Here is a 22108-nt window from a genome sequence, read left to right as displayed (position 1 = left end):
TGGCAACACTGGAATATGGATAGTAGACTAAAATATTGTATCAATGTTAAATTTAATGAACTTGATTACTGTGCTTATGTATGAGAATTTCTTATTCCTAGTAAACGCACACTTACTGGAGTAAAGGCCCATTATATATGCATCTTTATTTCAAATGATTCAGAAAAAACATATTTATAAACAGATACAGACTATAAATGATAAATCAAAATGGGAGTAAAATGTTAACAGGCAAATCTGGATAAAGGGTATACAGGTGTGCCATGTACTATTCTTTTTCTTGCAACTTTTCTGTAAGTTTGAAGTTATTTCCAAATAAAAAGTGTCTTAAAAAAAAAAAAAAGACTAATTTTGGTTAATCCCATTTTCCTCATATGGAATCTAAAGCTCAAAGGCTGTCTTTCTGAAAGTCACACAATTAGAAATAGGTTGAACCAGGTCTAAAATCTAACATTTTGATCCAATTTAAATGCTCCTTACACAATATAAAAGTCAATAAAAATCATGTAAAATCACCCATGGAAAGGAGCAGAGCTCGCTGTAAAAATACTGATTCTGGGACTGGCATGGGAAAATTACAAAGGAGTTTGGGGGGCTTCCCTGGTGGCGCAGTGGTTAAGAATCTGCCTGCCAATGCAAGGGACACGGGTTCAAGCCCTGGTCCGGGAAGATCCCACATGCTGTGGAGCAACTAAGCCCGTGAACCACAACTACTGAGCCTGCGCTCTAGAGCCCGTGAGCCACAACTGCTGAAGCCCGTGCACCTGGAGCCCGAGGAGAAGCCCACACACTGAAACAAAGAGTAGCCCCCGCTCACCGCAACTAGAGAAAGCCTGAGCGCAGCAACAAAGATCCAACGCAGCCAAAAATAAACAAAAATTAAATAAATTAATTTAAAAAAAAAAAAAAAAGGAGTTTGGAACATCTTTTTGTCCCAGAAGGTAGGAGGTATGCAAAAATGCATCAAATAATGCCAAAAGGTCACAGGAGGTGGCTTAAAGGCGTTCCCACTGGCCAAATTTAGATAATTCATCAAAATGAAGAATGGTAGTAATGTCACTGCTTTGTGAATGCATAGACCACAGACACACATAAAGGGAGAAGGGAAAGCTTGTCCCTGCTGCAAAATGCCAACTGCAAGCACAGATGGAATGGATAGAACTAGAAAAGCACCAGTAATAACTTAATTCAGTCACAGAAATTATTAATGGATGAGCAAACCTTCAGACACAAATTCAATGAAGAAAATATATTTATGTAGTCTCAAAGTATTTCCCTATAAAATATTTTAAATGTCAGTGAGAAAAATGGTAATGTTACAGTGGGAAAACCAGGCAGACAGTACCTTCACAAATGATCAAACTATGAGCCATAATGGGAAAAATGGACAAATGGACAAATGAGGCTGCCAATATGATGCACTGAGAAGGACACAATATTAGTTATGGAGTACTGCAGCCAAAAATACATAGCGTGAATATAATAAGAAGGAAATACATGAACTAAAATTCAGGGACATTCTAAAACAACAACTGACCTATGTATTTCAAAAATGCCAATATCATAGAAGAAAAAAGAAGGGCTGAAAGTTTCAGATTAAAGTAGACTAAAGAGATGTGACAACTAAATGCAGTGTGTGATCCTGAACTGGATCTTGGATCAGGGGAAAAACTAAGTATAAAGCTTATTATATCAGTGGGACAATTGGTGAAAATGGAGTATGGGCCCTTTATCAGGTAATAAATTATTTCAATAATTAACAACAGGGGGTACTTCCCTGGTGGTGCAGTGGTTAAGACTCTGCGCTCCCAATGCAGGGGACCTGGTTTCGATACCTGGTCAGGAAACTAGATCCCACACGCATGCCGCTAAGAGTTAGCATTCCACAACTAAGGAGCTCACATGCCGCAACTAAGGAGCCCACAGGCCACAAATGAGGAGCCCACCTGCTGCAACTAAGGACCCCGAGTGCTGTAACTAAGGAGCCCACGAGCCACAACTAAGACCTGGCGCAACCAAATAAAAATGAATATATAAATATTTTTTTAAAATAATAATTAACAACGGGAATCTGGAATAAGAGTATAAAACAGTACTTTGTTTTGTATTAGTCCTGCACTTTCAAAATTATTTCCACGTTAAAAGTTGAAACCATTATAATAGAAATGATTAGTAAGAGAAGTCTGTATCATAATAAAAGCCACGCAGGCACTGCTTCCAGCCTTCCTAAATGACATCATCAACGATGTCCATCTCCACTCCTAACACTCTCAACTATCTCAAACCACAATCTAACTTTCCTTTGGGGTCTCCTCAAACATCACTGCAGATATATGATCTAAGACCTGGATAATGAGGTCTTCATGACCATAGGTATCTCTTAATAGGATGACAAGAAAGGAAGAATCATCATTCTATCTCTTTAAAACATTGTTGTTGAGAACAGCTAAGAAGGGCTATTAAGTTATGTAAGAATAAATTTTGTTTTAAAAAGGATCTTTCACCTTCCATGGCTTTTCTGGAATTGGTGGATCTTCAATTTCCGCATCAACATCATTACTATGGACCCAAGTATCATAGCTGTAAAGAAAATGAAAAAAGGAAAAACAAATTAGAACCCAAATTCATTCACTAAAAAGACTTTGATCAAGAGGTAAAAATACATTTTAGAAATACTATTAGGATCCAGTAATAGCAAATTATCACATACTTTTTATCTCTAACACTCTGACAAGAAAACTCTTCTGCAGAGGTCTACAGTAACCTTCACATCATAAAACCCAAAGTTTAAAAGCCTCAGTCCACAGAATTTCAACATGTTGATCACTCCTCAAAGCATTTCCCTTATTTGTCCTCTAAGACAGTACTATCATCTGGCATTCCTTCTAGTCACAAGCCTCTCTCTTCAGTCTCCACTGCCAGTTTCTCCTCTCCTCCCAAACCTCTTCAACACTGGAAGGCCCCAAGTTTCAGTTTTTGGAACAATCCTCTTACTTATTCATTCTCTTGATGATCATCTCATGCAGTTCTATGCCTTCAAACATATACTGATGACTTGAAATCTCATACCTGCCCTATTCTCTGAATTCTGCACTCATAAATTCAACTGCCAATTCCACATCTCTCATTACGTGTCTAATAAAGCTTTCAAACCTAATACTGATACACTCAAAATTCAACATATAATGCCATCCCAACTCCAACAATGTGATCTAGCCAATCATCCTCCTCTCAGGAAATGCCAATTCCACTTTTCCAGTTGTTCTGGCCAAAATCCTTGCAAGATATCCTTGACTTCACTCTCAATTACATCCTACAATCAAACTATCAACAACTTCTACCACTTCCACCTTCAAAATATGTCTAGGATCTATATAACTTCTCACCCTTCCATGTTGACCCAAAGCCCCTGGGAGTCCATTTTTCACACAGCAACCAGAGCAATCCTTTTAAAAACTAAGTCAGTCCACATCACTCACTGTTCAAAACCTGCCAGCTCCCACCGAACTCAGAGTTAAAGTCAAAATCCGTACAGTGGTTTGCCAAGGCTTCATGGTCTGGTCCTATGACCTCATCTCCTAGTACTCTCCCCTCACTCATGTTATATTCGACCCACATGGGCTTTAGTGGTATGCTTTGAATATCAGACGGTGGCCACATCATGCCCTTTACATATGCTCCTCATTACCCAGATATCCATCTAGCTCACTCCCTCCTATCTTCACATGTCTTTGCTCAATGGTTCTCTTATCAGTGAAATCCAACTCACTGATATAAATCACTCCCCCTACTCCACAATTTTGAAATAAGCATAAAATTACCTACCAAATTAAAACTTTATCAACGCTCCTATACTGGCCAATAAATTATTATAAAGCTAAGTGATATCTAAATGAAATATAAGTACAGTAACAAGCATTGGCTTCCTTTAGCCACTTCTCAGAAGTCAGCTGAAAAGCATTTGGAACAAGTATAGCTCAACAGACCTATTAACAGTACTCTGGTAAGTTTTCTAGGAACAACTAAACATGAGCTGGTGAAAAAAAGTTCCTTTGCCAATTAATTAACTACCCAGGTAAAGACTGCAATGGTGAGTAAAACAATTAAAAACCTTATATTCTTTAAGTCTTGACAAGAAAATGTTACAATAAGAAGTGAGGGCACAAACTATAGTTAAGAAAGTGAACTAACAAGGCCCCTTGAGAAGGCAGGACATGAGCTAGCCATTATAGTTTATTTGATACATAAACAAAAGGCTAGCAAACAAGCTAACATGTCTTATAATGTGTTACTATAAAATTCATTTCAATCCTATACTTTATGTAGTTTGTCATAAATTTGAGTTTCCACCGAAGTGTTTCAAAGGCAAGCTGAGTTCCTGTAATAGTTTCTATGATACTGAAAAGTTTGTTTTAATAGTGCCATGAATACCTAAAGCCTTGAGATAAGAAATGTTCTCTAGAAAGTATTTACTTAAATATTATTAATTAAAAAAAAATGTTAGTTCATGTAAAGTGGTCAATTATGGTTCAAAAAAGGTTGATAAGCAAGCTGACTTGATTTGGTTCTAATTAAGTCAACTTGTATGAAAACTGTGAATATATTCTTAAAAACTTGAAGATATCTAAAGACGTATTTCTTCCTCAAAAAATATATTTATAAGTAAAATAAAGTCACTCAAATAGATTAACTTCAAAACAACACATAACCAGACATTATATGTCTCCTGATGAAGAACACACACCTATGCAAGTCTTGTTCCTTCCCTAAACTGAAATAGATTCTGATCAACTCCAGAGAATGGAGAAACATGTTCAAATACACCACAGTGATGCCATAAAAAATTCCACACTGTGGTAAACTCTGCAGGACAAACAACCTGGTTTCTTAAGTAATACACTGTAAGGAGGGGTGGGCTTCCCCACAGGGAGAACCTATAAACTGAAAAATACTTAAGAAACATATCAACTAATCACAAGATGTGTTTAAATTCTAATTCCAACAAATATCAATCTTATCAATCAATCAAATATATCATATGACAACAATTACTTGATATTTGACATTAAGGAATTCTGTTAAATTTTTTAGGTTTGACAGTGGTATTGTGCTTTTTTTTTTTTTAATGAGTCCTTATCTTTCAGAAATACATACTGAAATACTTATTACTGAAATATTGAAATGATATGTTTGGGATTTGCTTCCAATAATATGGTATGGCTAGAAGTGGATGTGGATACAGATGAAAGAAGACTGGTCTGACATGAAAAACCCACAACGGAGAGTCTCTCCACTTGAAAATAGTGAAATGAACACTTAAACAGCTCTACTGTAGGTTTAAGAAGATGAAGTACATGAAAGGTTATCCTTATTCCTAAATGCCCCCTATGCAGGCATAAGTTTAATTAAACAAGAACCACCATTTTCACTGACATTTGTTCTTGTTTATAATATTCTTTATTCACATTTAGATACTAAAACACGGTATGAGTTATGATATATACTTCATTTTAGACATAATTTCATCCGTAATAGAATGGCATAAGTATTTAAAAATCAATCAATAAATAAAATAAAACTAACCAGTCATAAAATACCTGGAAGAAAAATTCATTTCTTAAAGGAAACAAATCTAAATTAGCAGTCTAATACCGTACTGAAGGACTGTTTTGGCAAACACAGCAAACATATCAGTTTAAGATAAATAAAGCCTGTGACTTCATTGAACTCTATAACTTAATAAATAAGAAAGTCAGTAAGAGAATACTCAAAAGAAGGGAGTTCAATGACTAAAACAAATCAACAAAATTGTCCCTATTCAGAAAGCGAAACTATATATAAATAACTCTGGCTTGCACTGACAAAACTCTTTATACCAGATGTAAGGACATATCAACATTACCTGTCTGGGTAAAACCCCCAATGCACTAACACCTGCTTGTCTTTTCTCATCACAGGTCTCAACCACTCTTCTGAAAAGGAAAAAGAAAAAACTTTAGTCAATCTGACAAAACAAATGAATAAACTATTACTTAGATTTAACTTTTACCTAGAGTTTTTGGTTTGCTAGTAAGCTCCTCCCAAAAATCTTTCCTCCTAATTGAATGTTATCCGCCATACTAAGGGGAAGTTTTTCAGCCGTGTATTCAGACTTACTAGATTCTAGGCCTATTATCCATCGCTCTTGACAAAACCAACTGTCTACTTTAGTATTTAAAATACTCTCCCCTCCCATCCACCTGCCTATTTGTCTCCAGATCCATCCAAATCAATATCACTATATTCTTTACTGCCTCATTTCCCATACAGAACCTCTCCTCCCTTTTTCTGTGAAGCTTTGCAATTACTACGCATTGTTCAAGGTGTAAGTCATGCTTCATCTCCTTGATGAAAGTTTTACCAACTACTCTTTTTCCTCCAGATCCACTTTCTCTGGTGTCCTATAGCACTTTATAGTGCTACATCAAAGGTTTTAACAGTAATACTATTTTTATTATTCTTTAATGACTTCCTATGTGTTAATATAGTCCTCCCAACAAGAGTGTGAACAATATGATCACATAATGTAGATATTCTGATTTCAAGTTTCCTTACCAAAGATAGGTGCAAATTTATATAATCACATGATTCTTGTTGATTTAATCACAGTTGAATCACATCTCCATTTCAGTACTTATGATTCCTTTGAGTCTAAATTTAGCTTAGAAAACTTGTTTCTAGTACTAAAAGGGAAATGATGAGGTAAGCCCCTTGAAGCTCACATAATAGCAAAATAGAAAAACTAAGTGAAATCAGCCAAGTAAAATTGGCTTCTCATTGCCAATTTCAACATGAAATAGCCCCACCTTCACTGACTGAAGCCATGAAGCCCACACGCCTATGCCCTTTTTTAAGTATCCAACTGCTCACCTTACTATCTTGAAAGAAATCAGGCCCTGTTCCTTAACCTGATATCCCAAGGTGGCCAAGGAATAAGTGAAAAGGCCAGTGGGCCTTTCAGAACTCGCTCTGTATAAATAAAATATACTGAGACTCTCTAGTAAGAGCTGTCTTTTACATAGAATACAAAATCTATCTCAAAGGTTGTGCAGCTTTAGGAGGTAAAGAAAAAAGGATATCTATCCTTTCTACAGCTGACTTTTATAAAGATTGTGACACTGACTGACTGTCTTTGAAAATTTTCCCAGTAGCAGAAATAACTAAAAGTTAGAGATGTGAATTCACACTATTCCCGGAGATGACAATAAGTTACACAGAATCAGTTTAAAAAACCTTAATTTTCAAGTAAAATTTAGTCCAAACTCAGAATATATAAACAGCTCTTGCAACTAACAATAAAAAGACAAATAATCCAACAAAAAATAGGCAAAGGACCTGAATAGACATTTCTCCAAAGAAGATATACAAATGTCCAAAAAGCACATGCAAAGATACTTCGAACTCATTAACAATTAGAGAAATGCAAATCAAAATCACAAAAAGATACTGTCTGACACTCACTAGAAAGGCTAATATTAAAAACCAGGAAATAAAAAGTGTTGATGAGGATGTAGCAAAATTGGTATCTTCATACAATGCTGATGGGACTGTAAAATGGTACAACCACTTTGGGAAACAGGTTGGCAGTATCTCAAAATGTTTAACATAGAGTTGCCAGTATGACTCAGCAATTCATTGTCTAGGTATAAACATAAGAGAATTGGAAACGTAAGTCCACGCAATAACTTGTGCATAAATAAACATAATGGCATTATTATTATAAATAAATGTCCATCAACTTTCCATTGACTAAACAAAAGGTAGTATATTCATACAATGGAATGTTATTTGACCATAAAAGGGAATAACACACAGGAAGTGATGTCAGCAAAGTGACAGATAGGAAGGCTCAGACTTTGTTCCACCAGAGACGACTTAACAATATACCATCCAAAAAGCCTGGAAACCAATTAAGAAGTCGCACTACCCCAGGTAAGCTCAAAGTCGAGAACAGCTGCATTGAAACAGTAAGAAAAGTCATTTCATATCAACCACAATTACAATTCCCCCAAGCCAGCAGAGCTCAGCAGGATCAGGAGGAAAAGCTCAGCTCTCAGCTTCTCCCTTGGGCTGAAAAGAAGAGCGGTTGTGTGTTCAACGTTCCTACTTTTCAGGGGGCTGCCAAGGGACTAGTCTGTCTCACCTGACTTGGAACACTAATGGAACTGGCATATTTTGGATGTGTGGTGGTCACAGAGAAGAAAAAAGAGCTCAGAGGTTTACTGTAGCACCAGAGAACCACAGTGCCACAGATGGCTGGCTCAGCTTGCTGTGATCAGGAGAAAGCACACAGAACCCAACTTCTTCCTTGGTAGGGAAAAATTAGAGGGAATAAATATCCAGTGTTCTGGCTTTTAGGTGGGCTGCCCAAGGGACAGGTTTCTGTCTTAACTAACTCAGAGTGCTGATGGGGAACCAGCATACTCTGGAAGCCTGGGCACCCCAGAGATCAAAGAGGGTTCACTCAGTGGCTTGTTGCAGCAACAGCAAACTTGTGGTACAGCAGCCAGACACTACAGAGAGCAAGAGATTATAAGTTCCTGAAAGAGGAAACAGCAAACCTCTCTAACTGAGAAATTACATACTCAAGCCCAGAAATTGTTTGAGGGATGCCAGGATCTCAAGCTGAGCTGATTGGTGAAGGTCTTCCCCTGTACAAAGCCAGACCATAAAGACTGGGAGATGTGGCTGTTTTTTCGAACGCACAAAACAAACACAGCAGAAGGGACTTCCATGGTGGTGCAGTGGTTAAGAATCCGCCTGCCGGGCTTCCCTGGTGGTGCAGTGGTTGAGAATCCGCCTGCCAATGCAGGGGACACGGGTTCGAGCCCTGGTCTGGGAAGATCCCACATGCCGCGGAGCAACTGGGCCCATGAGCTACAACTGCTGAGCCTGTGCGTCTGGAGCCTGTGCTCCGCAACAAGAGAGACCGCGACAGTGAGAGGTCCGCGCACCGCGATGAAGAGTGCCCCCGCTTGCCACAACTAGAGAAGGCCCTCGCACAGAAACGAAGACCCAACACAGCCAAAAATAAAATAAATAAATAAATAATTTAAAAAAAAAGAATCCACCTGCCAATGCAGGGAACACGGGTTCGAGCCCTGGTCCAGGAAGATCCCACATGCCATGGAGCAGTTAAGCCCGTGCACTACAACTACTGAGGCTGCGCTCTAGAGCCCACGAGCCACAACTACTGAGCCCGCATGCCACAAACACTGAAGTTCGTGCACCTAGAGCCGTGCTCCGCAACAAGAGAAGCCACCACAGCGAGAAGCCCATGCACCTCAACGAAGACCCAATGCAGCCAACAAACAAATAAATAAATAAACACAGCAGAAAATAACAAGACACAGAAACAGAAAGGGAAAATGGCCCAATCAAAGGAATAAAATGAATCTCAAAAGCCAACCCTAAAAAAACAAAGATCTATGGATTACCTGACAAATTCAAAATAACCATTTTAAAGAGGCTCAAGGTACTACAAGAGAACACAGTTAAACAACTAAACAAAATTAGGAAAACAATATATGAACAATATTAAGAACATCAACAAAGAGACTGAAACTATAAAAAAGAACCAAACAGAAATTCTGGAGTTGAAGAATATAATATCAAAACTGAAAAATTCTCTAGAGGGGTTCAACATCAGACCTGGCCAATCAGATGAAATAAACAGCAAACACAAACACTGGTCATTTGAAGATACATGTATATGTATAACTGAATCACTTTTCTGTATACCTGAAACTAACACAACATTGTTAATCACCTATACTCCAATATAAAATAAAAATTTTTAAAAACCTGGCCATTTAAAATTATCAAGTCAGATGAACAAAAAGAAAACAGAACTAAGAACAGATAAGAAAACCGAAGGGACTTATCTGTCCATCTAAATAATTTATTTTGAACAAGATTTAGTCTGTTTTCCTCTTCTAAACAGTATGTCAATTTTTAAGAATTCTCTTCACTTATTTTCTTCTCTGAGGAACTACATATTCCTTCTGCTAAAACCAGTAATTCAACCTATGTTCTTAAACCAAGCCCTTTATCCCTACCAGGTCTCAACTCAACTATGTGCTTCAATTTACTTTTGCTCTGCCCAGAAATACACTGTAAAGCCACCACTGAAAGACAAAACCCAAACCGTCTGGTGGGTGCCATCCTCCACTTTCTTTTCCCTGCCATACATCCTGGGAAACCAGCGATATTCCACCAACTCTACAACTTGCTCTCATTTCCAAGTTACTGAAATTTCATTCCCAAATTATTTCCTGACTGACCAAATGCCCTGTCTTAGGCTTCACTTTGATTTCTTTGTAGAAAAATTCCAATGCCCACCTCATTTGTTCGGAAATGCTTTCCTTTCCTTATTTTCCCTTGACTATTAAGATATGGACCATCCTGGTTTGCCACCTATCTCCTTTGCTCTCCTGATATATGAATTTATCCCATCCAATGATTAACATACCTCCTCACTCAGCAATTTAATTCAGAGCTTCCCAATGGGTCCTGTTCTCTAACCAGTCTCCTTGTATCTGGTATCCCAGAAATCAGCTCCCAGGAAAATTTTCCTACTACAGCCATAGTTGCACGCTTCTCTTCACCAAAATCATCAAAATTTGTCTACCCTCTCCCTCATCCACCAAATAAAAACAAGCCTCTTTAAAGCAGACTCAGGTCCTCTCACCTACCCACTTATTTCCCACTATCTAAGACACACAGCCAAACTTTGCCATTTGCTTTTCCTCAAATTTCATAGTTTACTGCCTCTATGCTTTTGCTTAATTTGTACCCCCTTCTAGCATGCCATACTCAAAATATTACTAATATCTTAAATGTCACCTTTTATTTTAAACTTAACTAATCTTCATAAAAGGTATACCGCATCTGCAAGGGTTTTACAACATGGTCTGTAATGTGTTGTGGCTGGTACTGTTATCATCTGCACACTCATCTAAAACAGTACCTGTAGCCCAACAAAGCTTCGTTGAGAGTCAGCATTTACTTGACAGCCAGTTATTCTAAGGTAAATCCTATAGTGTGAAGAATCACATTTTACATTAAAAAATAACTTCCAATATATTAAAATTAAAATTTAAATGCCATCTCCTAATAATTACTACTGATAGCAATACCAAGCAAGCATTACTATATAGTAATCGAGGCTGTACTTCAACAAAGGAGAAAAACAAAACCAGCATGAATAAGGAATCATTAAGTATCTAAATATAACAATTACAGTTCACATCTTTTGTTAAAAGGCAATTTTTTTTCCAAAAAGTTCACAACCTAGATGTTTTATAACAGCCTTATTAGTGAAAAAGAGTCAGCCAGCAACAGAAGGCTATCATAAACAGCTATTCACCACCTCCATCTAGTGGAAACCAACTGCTATTACCTAACAGGATAAAATCTGAGAAACTACCAATTAAACACTGAAGGCAGAGTGAAGTTTCACACTTTATAAAAGCATCATAATCACAGAGCTAAAATTGTGACTGTTACAAATAAAACCAAGCTTTCAGCAACAAAACTGATTATGAAAAGACTTAAATGTCACAGCTAAAACTATAAAACTCTTAGAAGAAAAGACAGTTGTAAAACTTCATGACACTGGATTAGGCAATAGTTTCTTAGATTTGACACCAAACACACAAGCAAGCAAGCAAGCAAGCACCAACCTAACTTCTTACAACTGTTTGTAATATCTGTTGGATCTGTAGTGATGTCCCCCTTCCATTCTTGACATTATTCTTTCTCTTTTTCTCGCTTATTTGCAGCATGACTTTAACAGCCTTATTAGTTTTTTCTAAGAACCATTTCTGAGACTGCTGATCACCTTGCTATTGTATTATTTTCTACTTCATAAAGTTTTGCACTTATCTTTACTATTTATTTCCTTCTTCCTTTAGGTTTAACTTGCTGTTGTTTTCTAATTTCTTGAGATAAATTTCTTATGGACCATTGATTTTTCAGTCTTTCTTTTTTCCTAATATATGCATTTAAAGATATAAATTTCCCTCTGGGCACAGCTTCAGCGGCATCCTACAAAATTTAATGTTCTTGTACTTTATTATTCACTTCATAATTATTCAGCTCCAAAGATATTCTATTTCCTTGTAATTTCTTCTTTGACCCAAGGATTATATGGCAATATATTTCTTAATTTTCAAGCATCAGGGATAATCTTGTAATCTTTTTGTTATTAACTTCTAGCAAAACTGCACTGGTCAGGAAAAAACACTCAGCATCAGGCAATTAGCCATTCAAATCTGATATAATTTGGCTTCTTATATAGATGTCCTACATGGATATGTTGTGCTTACAAGAAGACTTGATCCCTATAAGAGATCTATTTCTCAATCTAAATTAATTAACTGTGTTAGTTAATTCATAGTTTGTTTCCCAACTTTCCAACCCTTGAAAGAATGGTTAGCACAAATCAGTTTCCATAGATCTAATGAACTCTGGCCAATGACAAAATCAACTTTTATGATAGCAGAGTTGAAGATCAGAATCTGAACCATTATAAATTCACCAAATTAAAATATTGCTGAGGGCTTCCCTAGTGGCGCAGTGGTTAAGAATCCGTCTGCCAATGCAGCGGACATGGGCTCGAGCCCTGGTCCGGGAAGATCCCACATGCCATGGAGCAACTAAGCCCATGCACCACAACTGCTAAGCCTGTGCTCTAGAGCCCATGAGCCACAACTACTGAGCCTACACGCCACAACTACTGAAGCCCACGCATCTAGAGCCTGTGCTCCGCAACAAGAGTAGCCACCGCAATGAGAAGCCCACACACCTCAAAGAAGAGTAGCTCCCCCTCTCTGCAACTAGAGAAAGCCCGCGCACAGCAACGAAGACCCAACACAGCCAAAAATAAATTAATTAATTTAAAAAAAAGAACAACAATTAAATCCAAAGTAGGCAGCAGAAAGGAAATAAAAGATCAGAGTGGCAATCAATCAAATAGAAAAGAGCAAAGCATTAGAGAAATTCAATGAAACCAAGAGCTGGCTGCCTGAGACCAATAAAAAATAAATAAATAGTATTAATTAATTAATTAATTAAAAAATATTGCTGAGGGGCCCTGTTTAGACAGTCAGTAAGCCAATCTTCCCAAGAAATGTTCTTCTGTCTTGCAATTTCTCTTAATTTTCAGAACACAAGAGATACAGCAAACATTAACATAGTTAACATATAATGTATAATGCTTGCCTAGACTTAACACCCAGATAATGATTACCAACAAAGAAATAAGTCTAATGATCAGAAAACTGGACATCACAGAATTAGTTTGCTAAGCCTAACTCAGCAAAAAAAAAAAAAACTATAAATTTAAATCATCTATGATATTTATTTAATATTTGAAAGTCTCTTATTTTTTTAAAGCTGGTTATATTGTTTAAACCTCTGCTAATATAATTTAAAATCTAGTAAAGTATCAGTTTATCAGTTCATAACCAAAAACTAACTTACCATCCTCTTGTGAGGAAGGATATGGATAAATGTGGTGGGAAGCTTTTGACTTCTCATCAGTAAATGTCCCCTGGAAAGCAAATGAAGAAGTAATGTAAAAATAAAACATATAGCAAACAAACTATGAGACGTCTCGCCAGATGCAAACTGCCTAAGAATTATAAAGGCATTATTCTACTTTATACTTTTTTGAGAGCAGTATTTTAAAACTATAATATTTTCATTATTTTTAGTCAAGGAAAGGGATGGTGATTAACAAGAAAAAACAAAAATAAATTATCCATAGACACAGTTTACATCGTTGAATAGGAAAATAATACAAATACCTCTTAGCTAATTTTCTTTGTTGCTTTTTTTTTAAAGACTTTTTTTGATGTGGACCATTTTTTTTTAAATTTTTATTGAATTTTTTACAATATTGCTTCTGCTTTTTATGTTTTGGTTTTTTGGCCATGAGGCATGTGGGACCTTAGCTCCCGGAACCAGGCATCGAACCCATACCCCCTGCACAGAAGGCAAAGTCTCAACCACTGGACGGCCAGGGAAGTCCCCAGCTAATTCTCTTTGAATCTCTCTCTCTCTCTGGCTAACCTTATCAGTAATTTGAATACCTCCAACTAATTCTGAAAGTTACTCCAAAGTCATCACAAATTATCAATATTACTTGAAGTAAATCAATGCAAGTTTATGGCCATGAGACATAACCTAAGGCTACATACATACAGGATAGACATTTGACTTCACTCTAGCATGTATGTATGTGTCTGTTGTTTTAAGTCAATGTTAGAATGCTAAAGTCAAGTTCTAGCTAGGCCACAGCAATAATACTACATACAGTCTAGAATATGACTTGGAAGTCATTCAGACACAAAAGTGCTCATTCTAGAGACCATAAGAATGATGAGAAGTCTTAAAATCAGGTGTAAGTAGCACATTAACATATTACCTAATTTTTGTCTTTGACAATGAATATTTACTAAATACTATAATTAGAAAAATATAATAATGCTATTTTCAGCTGCAGGAAAACTCTAAGCTTCTTATATTTAGGGCTATCTAAAGATTAAGAAAAAAAATAAATAAAGATGAAGTAGGTACCAAATAAGGCAAGGAATTCTTAATCACTAGAAGTGTTTGAGTACACTTTTAACAGCCAGAGGAGAGGCTGAAAAGGGGATGTCGACATCTAATGTGCAAGGCAACAGTCAGAAGAGCACACTGTTGAGGACTTTGGCCTCTGGAGTCCATCAGACAGGCCTGGGTTTGCACCTTAGCTCCACCATATACTACTTAACATGACATGGGCAAGTATCTAATTTTTTTGTGCTTCAGTGTCTTCTGTGAAATAGACTGGTAACAATAAAACCTATTTCACAAGAATTTTGTTAGGACTAAGTTAATAGACACAATGAGCTAATAACAGTGACAGGCACACTGTAAGTGCTCAATGGAGTTATTAATGCATTTTAAATGCAAACGCCTGATCATCAGTATTCAATAATGGTATTATTATTAGCTTTTAGGATCTCTTCCCTAACATTCTATGAAACCGGGAAGATCTTTATATCTCACTGGAGGTTACCCCTAGAAAATAATCACTAAGTCAGATTTCTTAAGAAATATGACAGCAATAAATGTTCAGTATAAATTGTAGGAAAACACATAAACTTTTCCCAGGATGATTTGGTAGCAATAAGAGTATATAATTTCAGCTTGAAATCAACAACCAGCTGGTTAACTTGTTCCACTTATGCCCTCTAACATTCCACCTGTAATTAAGCTATACTTGACAGTCACTCCAATAGATAGTCTAAAAGAGAAAAGGTTAAGTGATTTGTTCAAATTCATATGCTAGTAAAAAAAGGAAGTGGACTTCAGATTGCTTGAACTGAAGGCACAATCCTATTACCCTTCTCTTTGGTACAGATGTTATATGTAGGAAAAAGACTGTACTAAATCTCCAATTTTAAGAAGTACTGGGTTGGCCAAAAAGTTCGTTCGGGTTTTTCCGTACCATCTTACCAAAAACCCGAATGAACTTATTGACCAACCCAATATTAGAAATATTTGCTTTGAGAACTTGGAAGATATTTTACTAGATGCTAAAACATAATTTAACCAGCAATTTCTCTTGCAGCAGAAAAAAGACAGATATTTCATGAGGCTTCTCAACTAATTCTAAGAATTGGTAAAACTGTCATTCAAATGATTATATTTCAAAAAATTATCTTCTGAGTATCCTCAGCTACTTTACCATGACAAAAGTCTGCTTACAGTTTAGCCACATATGTAGTCACAGACCTACACATGCATAAATATGCAAGGTCTTCACCTAAAATGAAGTTAGAGAAAGGAAGTGAAGATGACAGAATATAGCACTGGTACATGTAAACCAAGACAAGGTAAGCTTACGGGGAAAACAGAATTTTCCAGTTTTTCAAAGCTACAAATATAAATACAATACATATAATGGGGGGAGGCAGGTTTACCTGAGGTAGTATCTGATCTCCTACCAACAACTGTGTCACCAGCTCTCACTCTGTTTGACTTTATAATTATGGTGATGCACAGTATGCTGGTCTCTTTAACTCTACATAAACATATTTCATAGTAAGACTATGATGAATCCATACCAATGACTTTATTAAATGCTACTCTAGGATACATACATGTATCAAATCATCACACTCTATACCTTAAATTTACCCCATGTTATGTGTCAATTATATCTCAATAATGCTAGGGGGAAAATGCTATTCTAGGCTAAGAACTGGAGGTAAGTGGAGAGAGAAGAAAACTTGGTACTGTAAGAACCAAAAGAGAGAAAACTTTCACTTAATGTATATATATACAGATATCAAAAGGTATTATAGCTGAGATTCATAAGAATTTTATACTACACAATGCTTCTGAAGTGATCATGTATATTACCTGATGTCGTTTGATTATATCTTTCAATTTGTTAGCCAACTTCAGATCAATGTCTGGAATGAGGTAGATGTTGGGTCTGGTCAGACAATTGCTCTGAGGATAAAAGAACAGATTTTGAAATTCTTTTGGTTTTGAAATAATGTCACATTATTTATGCATTTACCCTAATGGCAAAAGTTGGCACTCAAAGCCATACTGCTTAAAATAGGAAGATGTACTTTGGTAGAGAATGTAAAAGTCTTATTTCAATATAAAACCTAGGTGTTCAGCAGGCCACTTAATGCCATTCCCAGATCCCTTCTCTGCAGCTAGGTACACCTGCACAAAACACTGCTGAGACTTGTGACCTAGAGAAATTCATTATCTTTTTCATTAAGGTACCATACTGATAAATTAATCCTCATAGTCAATTTACCTGAACTTACCTTAACAGTCTAAGTCTAATGCAGCATTTTCACCTAACCTGGGAGGTGGGGGTTGGGGGAGAATACACGGGGAGGGATGCCCATTTTGGCTCATCATCTAAGTTACTTAAAATATCGAAACTGTGGATTATAGCTCTTTCCCCCCATTTCTAATCTTATAAGTAGCAATGATTAAAACATGCATATTAACTCCCCAAACTATCACCAAAAATCAACCAAAAAATAAAAACCACTCAGTTATTTCTCCAAGTTAATAGTCTGTGAGAGAAGTTTCAGGCATTAAGTTAATGATAATACCTAGCAGAATTGCCAGCTGCCTCTCCCCAGGAAGGTTAATTCAGTGATCACTAAAAATTACCTATCAATAAAAACACTAAGAAAGAAAAGAAGAAAATTAAGTGTTCTCTTCTCCAGGTTATAATCTAGTTGGGGAAATAAGATTTATATTTATGGCACAACCATGAAACAAATCCAAAGAAAATGACTGTATACACAAGGGACTAGTAGGATGAAAGAATACTTATATTAAATGTGAAAGATTCAAATAATGGATTAGGTGAAATTAATAAAGAAAAATATCATAGATTATTTTACCAAAAGTTTAAGAAAAAATATTCTATAAATGACAAGTTTTAGTCATTCTTTGTAGCTCTAATCCCCAAAAACCCATAAAAATAATACAACAATAGATTTCAGAAAACTTTTCTTCCTTTGATCTTTTGGCAATCTAATAAAGCCAATCTTAGAACTGAAAGTATACTAAAGGAAAAAAATTTTAATAATCTAACTTTCTGAGTTACCTGCACCAATGTTTTTTCAATGTTCATAAACATTTCAACATTACGATCCATTCGCGATGGATTCTGTAGATCAAACCTCCGCCTGTAAGAGAAGAAGATCATCAGTTAATTTGTCTCCCACCTTAAACAAAAGTGAAAACTTGGTTTTAGTATTCAGTGCAAATGAGTTGGAAATATTTGGAAATTAAAATAGCACTCTACAAAATGTATGATATTCTCTCAGCAGTATAAGAAATCAGTGTCAACACCTTCATAAAACATTAAATTTTATGACATTAAGATCTACTCCAGTTAAAATGATCTACCAGTTCCAAGAAGCATCCCCTGTTTTCCTTAAACCTAAGATATTTTACATCACACAGTAGTCCACAGATCCAAAGACAGTGAACTACTATACCATTCTTCAAGTACATGGAAAGTCTATCTACTTTACATATGCTTAAAAGTCATCTGTTCAAATTCAACAATGCCTGTAATTCTCTTAGAGCCTACTATTGTCCCAAATGTGGTAAAATCCGTCTATTTACCTTTACTTGAAATCCTTCCCCAATGTCTCTTTATCTAAGTACCCAAGCATAACATGGGGGTGTTGTCTTGGCCTATTCTTAGTCATTTCCATAGGGTTAAATCTTTACAAATCTGAATGCTTCTTTCCTCATTATCTTTTATTCAACATTTACTTTGCTTTTGTTCCATTTTAATTCCAGGGAGAGGAGTATAGCTTAGTGATTGAGAGTGTTGGCTGTGGAGTCAAACTGCTATGGGTTCTAATCCTGATCCCATCTTTATGTAGTCTTGAGTGATCTACTAATACAAGGATCAATTTCTTCACGAGTACAGTGGGCCCTAAGGGTTTTTGTGAAGGTTAAATGAAGTATATATGTTAAGAGCTTAGCAGAGTGCTTATGCTTAATCTGTTAGTAAGTGATCAATAAATGTTAATCATGGTTATAATTTTTTTTTAAATCATCACTACCATGCACTAACTAGGATTAAGCAGTTTGAGTCCAGAGCTCATGCTCTTAATCCTCAGGTCATCCTGTTTTATCCTGCAGATGCTCCCCACACCTCCAACATTTCTTTCTAACTGCAGCCTTTCTAGAATGTCACCACCCACTCAATGGGCTTGATACTATCACTTCCAGAATCAGTCCTCAAGTCTCTTCCTCTATGAAGCTACTGCTGTCTTCCTACATGTTACTAATATAATACATCATGTGCCCCTGCTGTTACAGCCACAGTCATTTTGCTGATAAGACATTGCATTAGATGCCTTGAGGACAAGGACCAGGTTTTCTGACCTTTACAGCCCTGTAGATAATGGAATGTGTGGCTTTATTCTGACTGAGGTCTAATATTTGTTTATTAGGACTTTTTCATTACTGTGCTAAGACTGAAACATTTCCTAAAGTAATGTCAATTAAGAAATTAAGCAAAGTGTCCACTAAAGCCCAGAAATAGGTAATTTAGAATAGAACTAGTTAGATTTTAAAATAACATTTATAGATAAGAGGGACCTCCATCCCAGATAACTGTACCTTGATTTATCCTTGGTACACAGAACTTTTCCTTAAAGCTCACCCCACCATTTTTTTTTTTTTTTTAAGTTTTTGAGTATCCTTCTTCCCTAACCTCTTTTGAGGAAGGAGTAGGTCAGAAATTCCAAGCAGTCTGCATTAAGTGGCAAGACAACAGATTAGCAACCAACTAACCAGGACAACCCTATTACAGCTGACAGCTTTCCATTGGTTCTTTCAGCACAATAAAAGTAGAGACATTTGAGTGTCTCCCCTTTCTAAAGAAGGGGTTGCTCTTTCACGGGCTTCTGATAGTACAGGACTAGATCCAGGAATGCATCACTTACAGAACTGCTTACTTAAAGAGTTTACTTATTATTCATAGAGAAACTGCTTCCTTAACAAATGATTCAGATACTGGAGCTGAAAAGAATTATCTCTATTAGAAATCTGAGAAATAGTTTGAAAGCAACCATTAAACAAATTAAAATAGGGCTGCGTGGATTTGTCTGCAAATGGAGATTAAAAACTAAATGAGGGCTTCCCTGGTGGCGCAGTGGTTGAGAATCTGCCTGCTAATGCAGGGGACACGGGTTCGAGCCCTGGTCTGGGAAGATCCCACATGCCACGGAGCAGCTGGGCCCGTGAGCCACAATTGCTGAGCCTGCGCGTCTGGAGCCTGTGCCCCGCGACGGGAGGGGCCGCGATAGAGAAAGGCCCGCGCACCGCGATGAAGGGCGGTCCCCGCACCGCGATGAGGAGTGGCCCCCGCTTGCCGCAACTGGAGAAAGCCCTCGCACGAACCGAAGACCCAACACAGCCAAAAATAAAAAATAAATAAATAAATAAGAAAATCCTTTAAAAAAAAAAAAAAAAAAAAAAAAACTAAATGAATCTGTTAACAGAGAAAGAACCAAGAATTCATTCTGCCTTTCCAATTGCTGAAGAGAAAAGTTTCTCTTTAGAAAAGTATTCCAGCTAATAAATAAAGAAGGAATGACAGAAAAACAGTCTCTAACAAGGAATAATCTGAATAACAGTAAGGATCTATACCTTCACATTAGAATATCTACATTCTAATCTTTTTCAAAATTAGAATACTGCCACCTGGTAAGTTTTACAACTTTAAAGATAAGATGACTCTAGGCATTGAACATCAACTATCCATTACAAAAAGAGAAACAACCAGACATTACATGCCTCCAGATGGAGAAACAAAACACTGTCTATGTTACTGCTAAAAAAAATGAAACTGAATCAGACCACACCTCCAGATCTAATTATCACTTTACTAGAAATTAAGACTACGGTAAATGATCTTCTTGGGGATGTATCAGCAAAATCTAGGACATAATACAATTCTACAAGACAACCTGTTTTTGTAAAAAATAATAATAATTATTTTCGAGGAAAAGAAGGAAGAGTGAGAAGGAAAATCAGAAATTTTTAAACAGAGATTTAAGAGTCATATGAACCAACTGCAACGTATGAATCTTGTTTGGATACTGACTCAAACAAAATATAAAAAATGTTCACGAGATAATAAGGGAAACTTGAACACTAAGTAGATATTTAATAACATTGAGGGCTTCCCTGGTGGCGCAGTGGTTGAGAATCTGCCTGCCAATGCAGGGGACATGGGTTCGAGCCCCGTTCTGGGAAGATCCCACATGCCACGGAGCAACTAGGCCCGTGAGCCACAACTACTGAGCCTGTGCATCTGGAGCCTGTGCTCCGCAACAAGAGAGGCCGCGACAGTGAGAGGCCCGCGCACCGCGATGAAGAGTGGCCCCCACTCGCTGCAGCTGGAGAAAGCCCTCGCACAGAAACGAAGACCCAACACAGCCCCCCATAAATAAATAAATAAATAAATAAAAATTAAAAAAAAAATAACATTGAAAACTTATTGATAATTTTCTTGGTTATGATAATGGTACTGTTACTATGCTTTTTTTTTTTTAAACAAATTTTTTTTAATTTATTTATTATTTATTTATTATTTATTTTTGGCTGTGTTGGGTCTTCGTTTCTGTGTGAGGGCTTTCTCTAGTTGTGGCAAGTGGGGGGCCACTCTTCATCGCGGTGCGCGGGCCTCTCACTATCGCGGCCTCTCCTGTTGTGGAGCACAGGCTCCAGACACATAGGCTCAGTAATTGTGGCTCACGGGCCTAGTTGCTCCACGGCATGTGGGATCTTCCCAGACCAGGGCTCGAACCCATGTCCCCTGCATTGGCAGGCAGATTCTCAACCACTGTGCCACCAGGGAAGCCCTTTTTTTTTTTTTTTAATAGATTTCTGTTTACTACATGGGGCATTCCTTTTTTTTTTTTTTTTTTTTTATTTATTTATTCATGGCTGTGTTGGGTCTTCGTTTCTGTGTGAGGGCTTTCTCCAGTTGCGGCAAGCGGGGGCCACTCTTCATCGCGGTGCACGGGCCTCTCACTATCGTGGCCTCTCTTGTTGCGGAGCACAGGCTCCAGACGCGCAGGCTCAGCAGCTGTGGCTCACGGGCCCAGCTGCTCCGCGGCATGTGGGATCTTCCCAGACCAGGGCTCGGACCCGTGTCCCCTGCATTGGCAGGCAGACTCTCAACCACTGCGTCACCAGGGAAGCCCTAATATGCTTTTTTAAAATCTAATTTTAGAACTAAATACACAGAGAAGTATTTACAGATGAAATTCTATTAAGCTGAAGATGCATGATTAGACATGGCAGCTCATTATATTATTCTCTTCTTTTATGTATAGTTTATATTTTCCATAATAATAAACTAAAATGGTTTCCCAAACAATGATTTGATAACATGACACATTAAAGTTTTCCTCAATCTGCAGTATGCGAGGTAAGCAAAAGTACATATATGAATATTAAGAAAACTTGAAATAAAGAAATCAGGTAAATACAGTATAAC

At 37.0% G+C, this 22108-nt stretch overlaps 1 protein-coding gene across 5 annotated transcripts in view; it reads right to left on the bottom strand.

Moving 5' to 3' along the window:
- The window catches only part of SMARCC1 (SWI/SNF related, matrix associated, actin dependent regulator of chromatin subfamily c member 1), a 192668-nt gene that overhangs the window by 128815 nt on the left and 41745 nt on the right, over positions 1 to 22108 (bottom strand). For all 5 annotated transcript variants that reach the window (XR_009009515.1, XM_057554908.1, XM_057554907.1 and 2 more), the window contains exons 4-8: positions 17681 to 17762; positions 16456 to 16548; positions 13525 to 13594; positions 5903 to 5972; positions 2505 to 2580 (exon numbers count right to left, since the gene is read on the bottom strand). Coding sequence is in view for 4 of the 5 variants with exons in the window: in XM_057554908.1 (XP_057410891.1) it covers positions 2505 to 2580; positions 5903 to 5972; positions 13525 to 13594; positions 16456 to 16548; positions 17681 to 17762 (391 nt within the window). In the remaining variant the exon portion in view is untranslated. The remainder of the gene's footprint in view (positions 1 to 2504; positions 2581 to 5902; positions 5973 to 13524; positions 13595 to 16455; positions 16549 to 17680; positions 17763 to 22108) is intronic.

The sequence above is a fragment of the Balaenoptera acutorostrata genome, chromosome 10 (assembly GCF_949987535.1).
Source record: "Balaenoptera acutorostrata chromosome 10, mBalAcu1.1, whole genome shotgun sequence".
In the NCBI taxonomy this organism is placed as follows: Eukaryota; Metazoa; Chordata; class Mammalia; order Artiodactyla; family Balaenopteridae; genus Balaenoptera; species Balaenoptera acutorostrata.
This window is presented reverse-complemented; position numbering and strand designations above follow the sequence as displayed.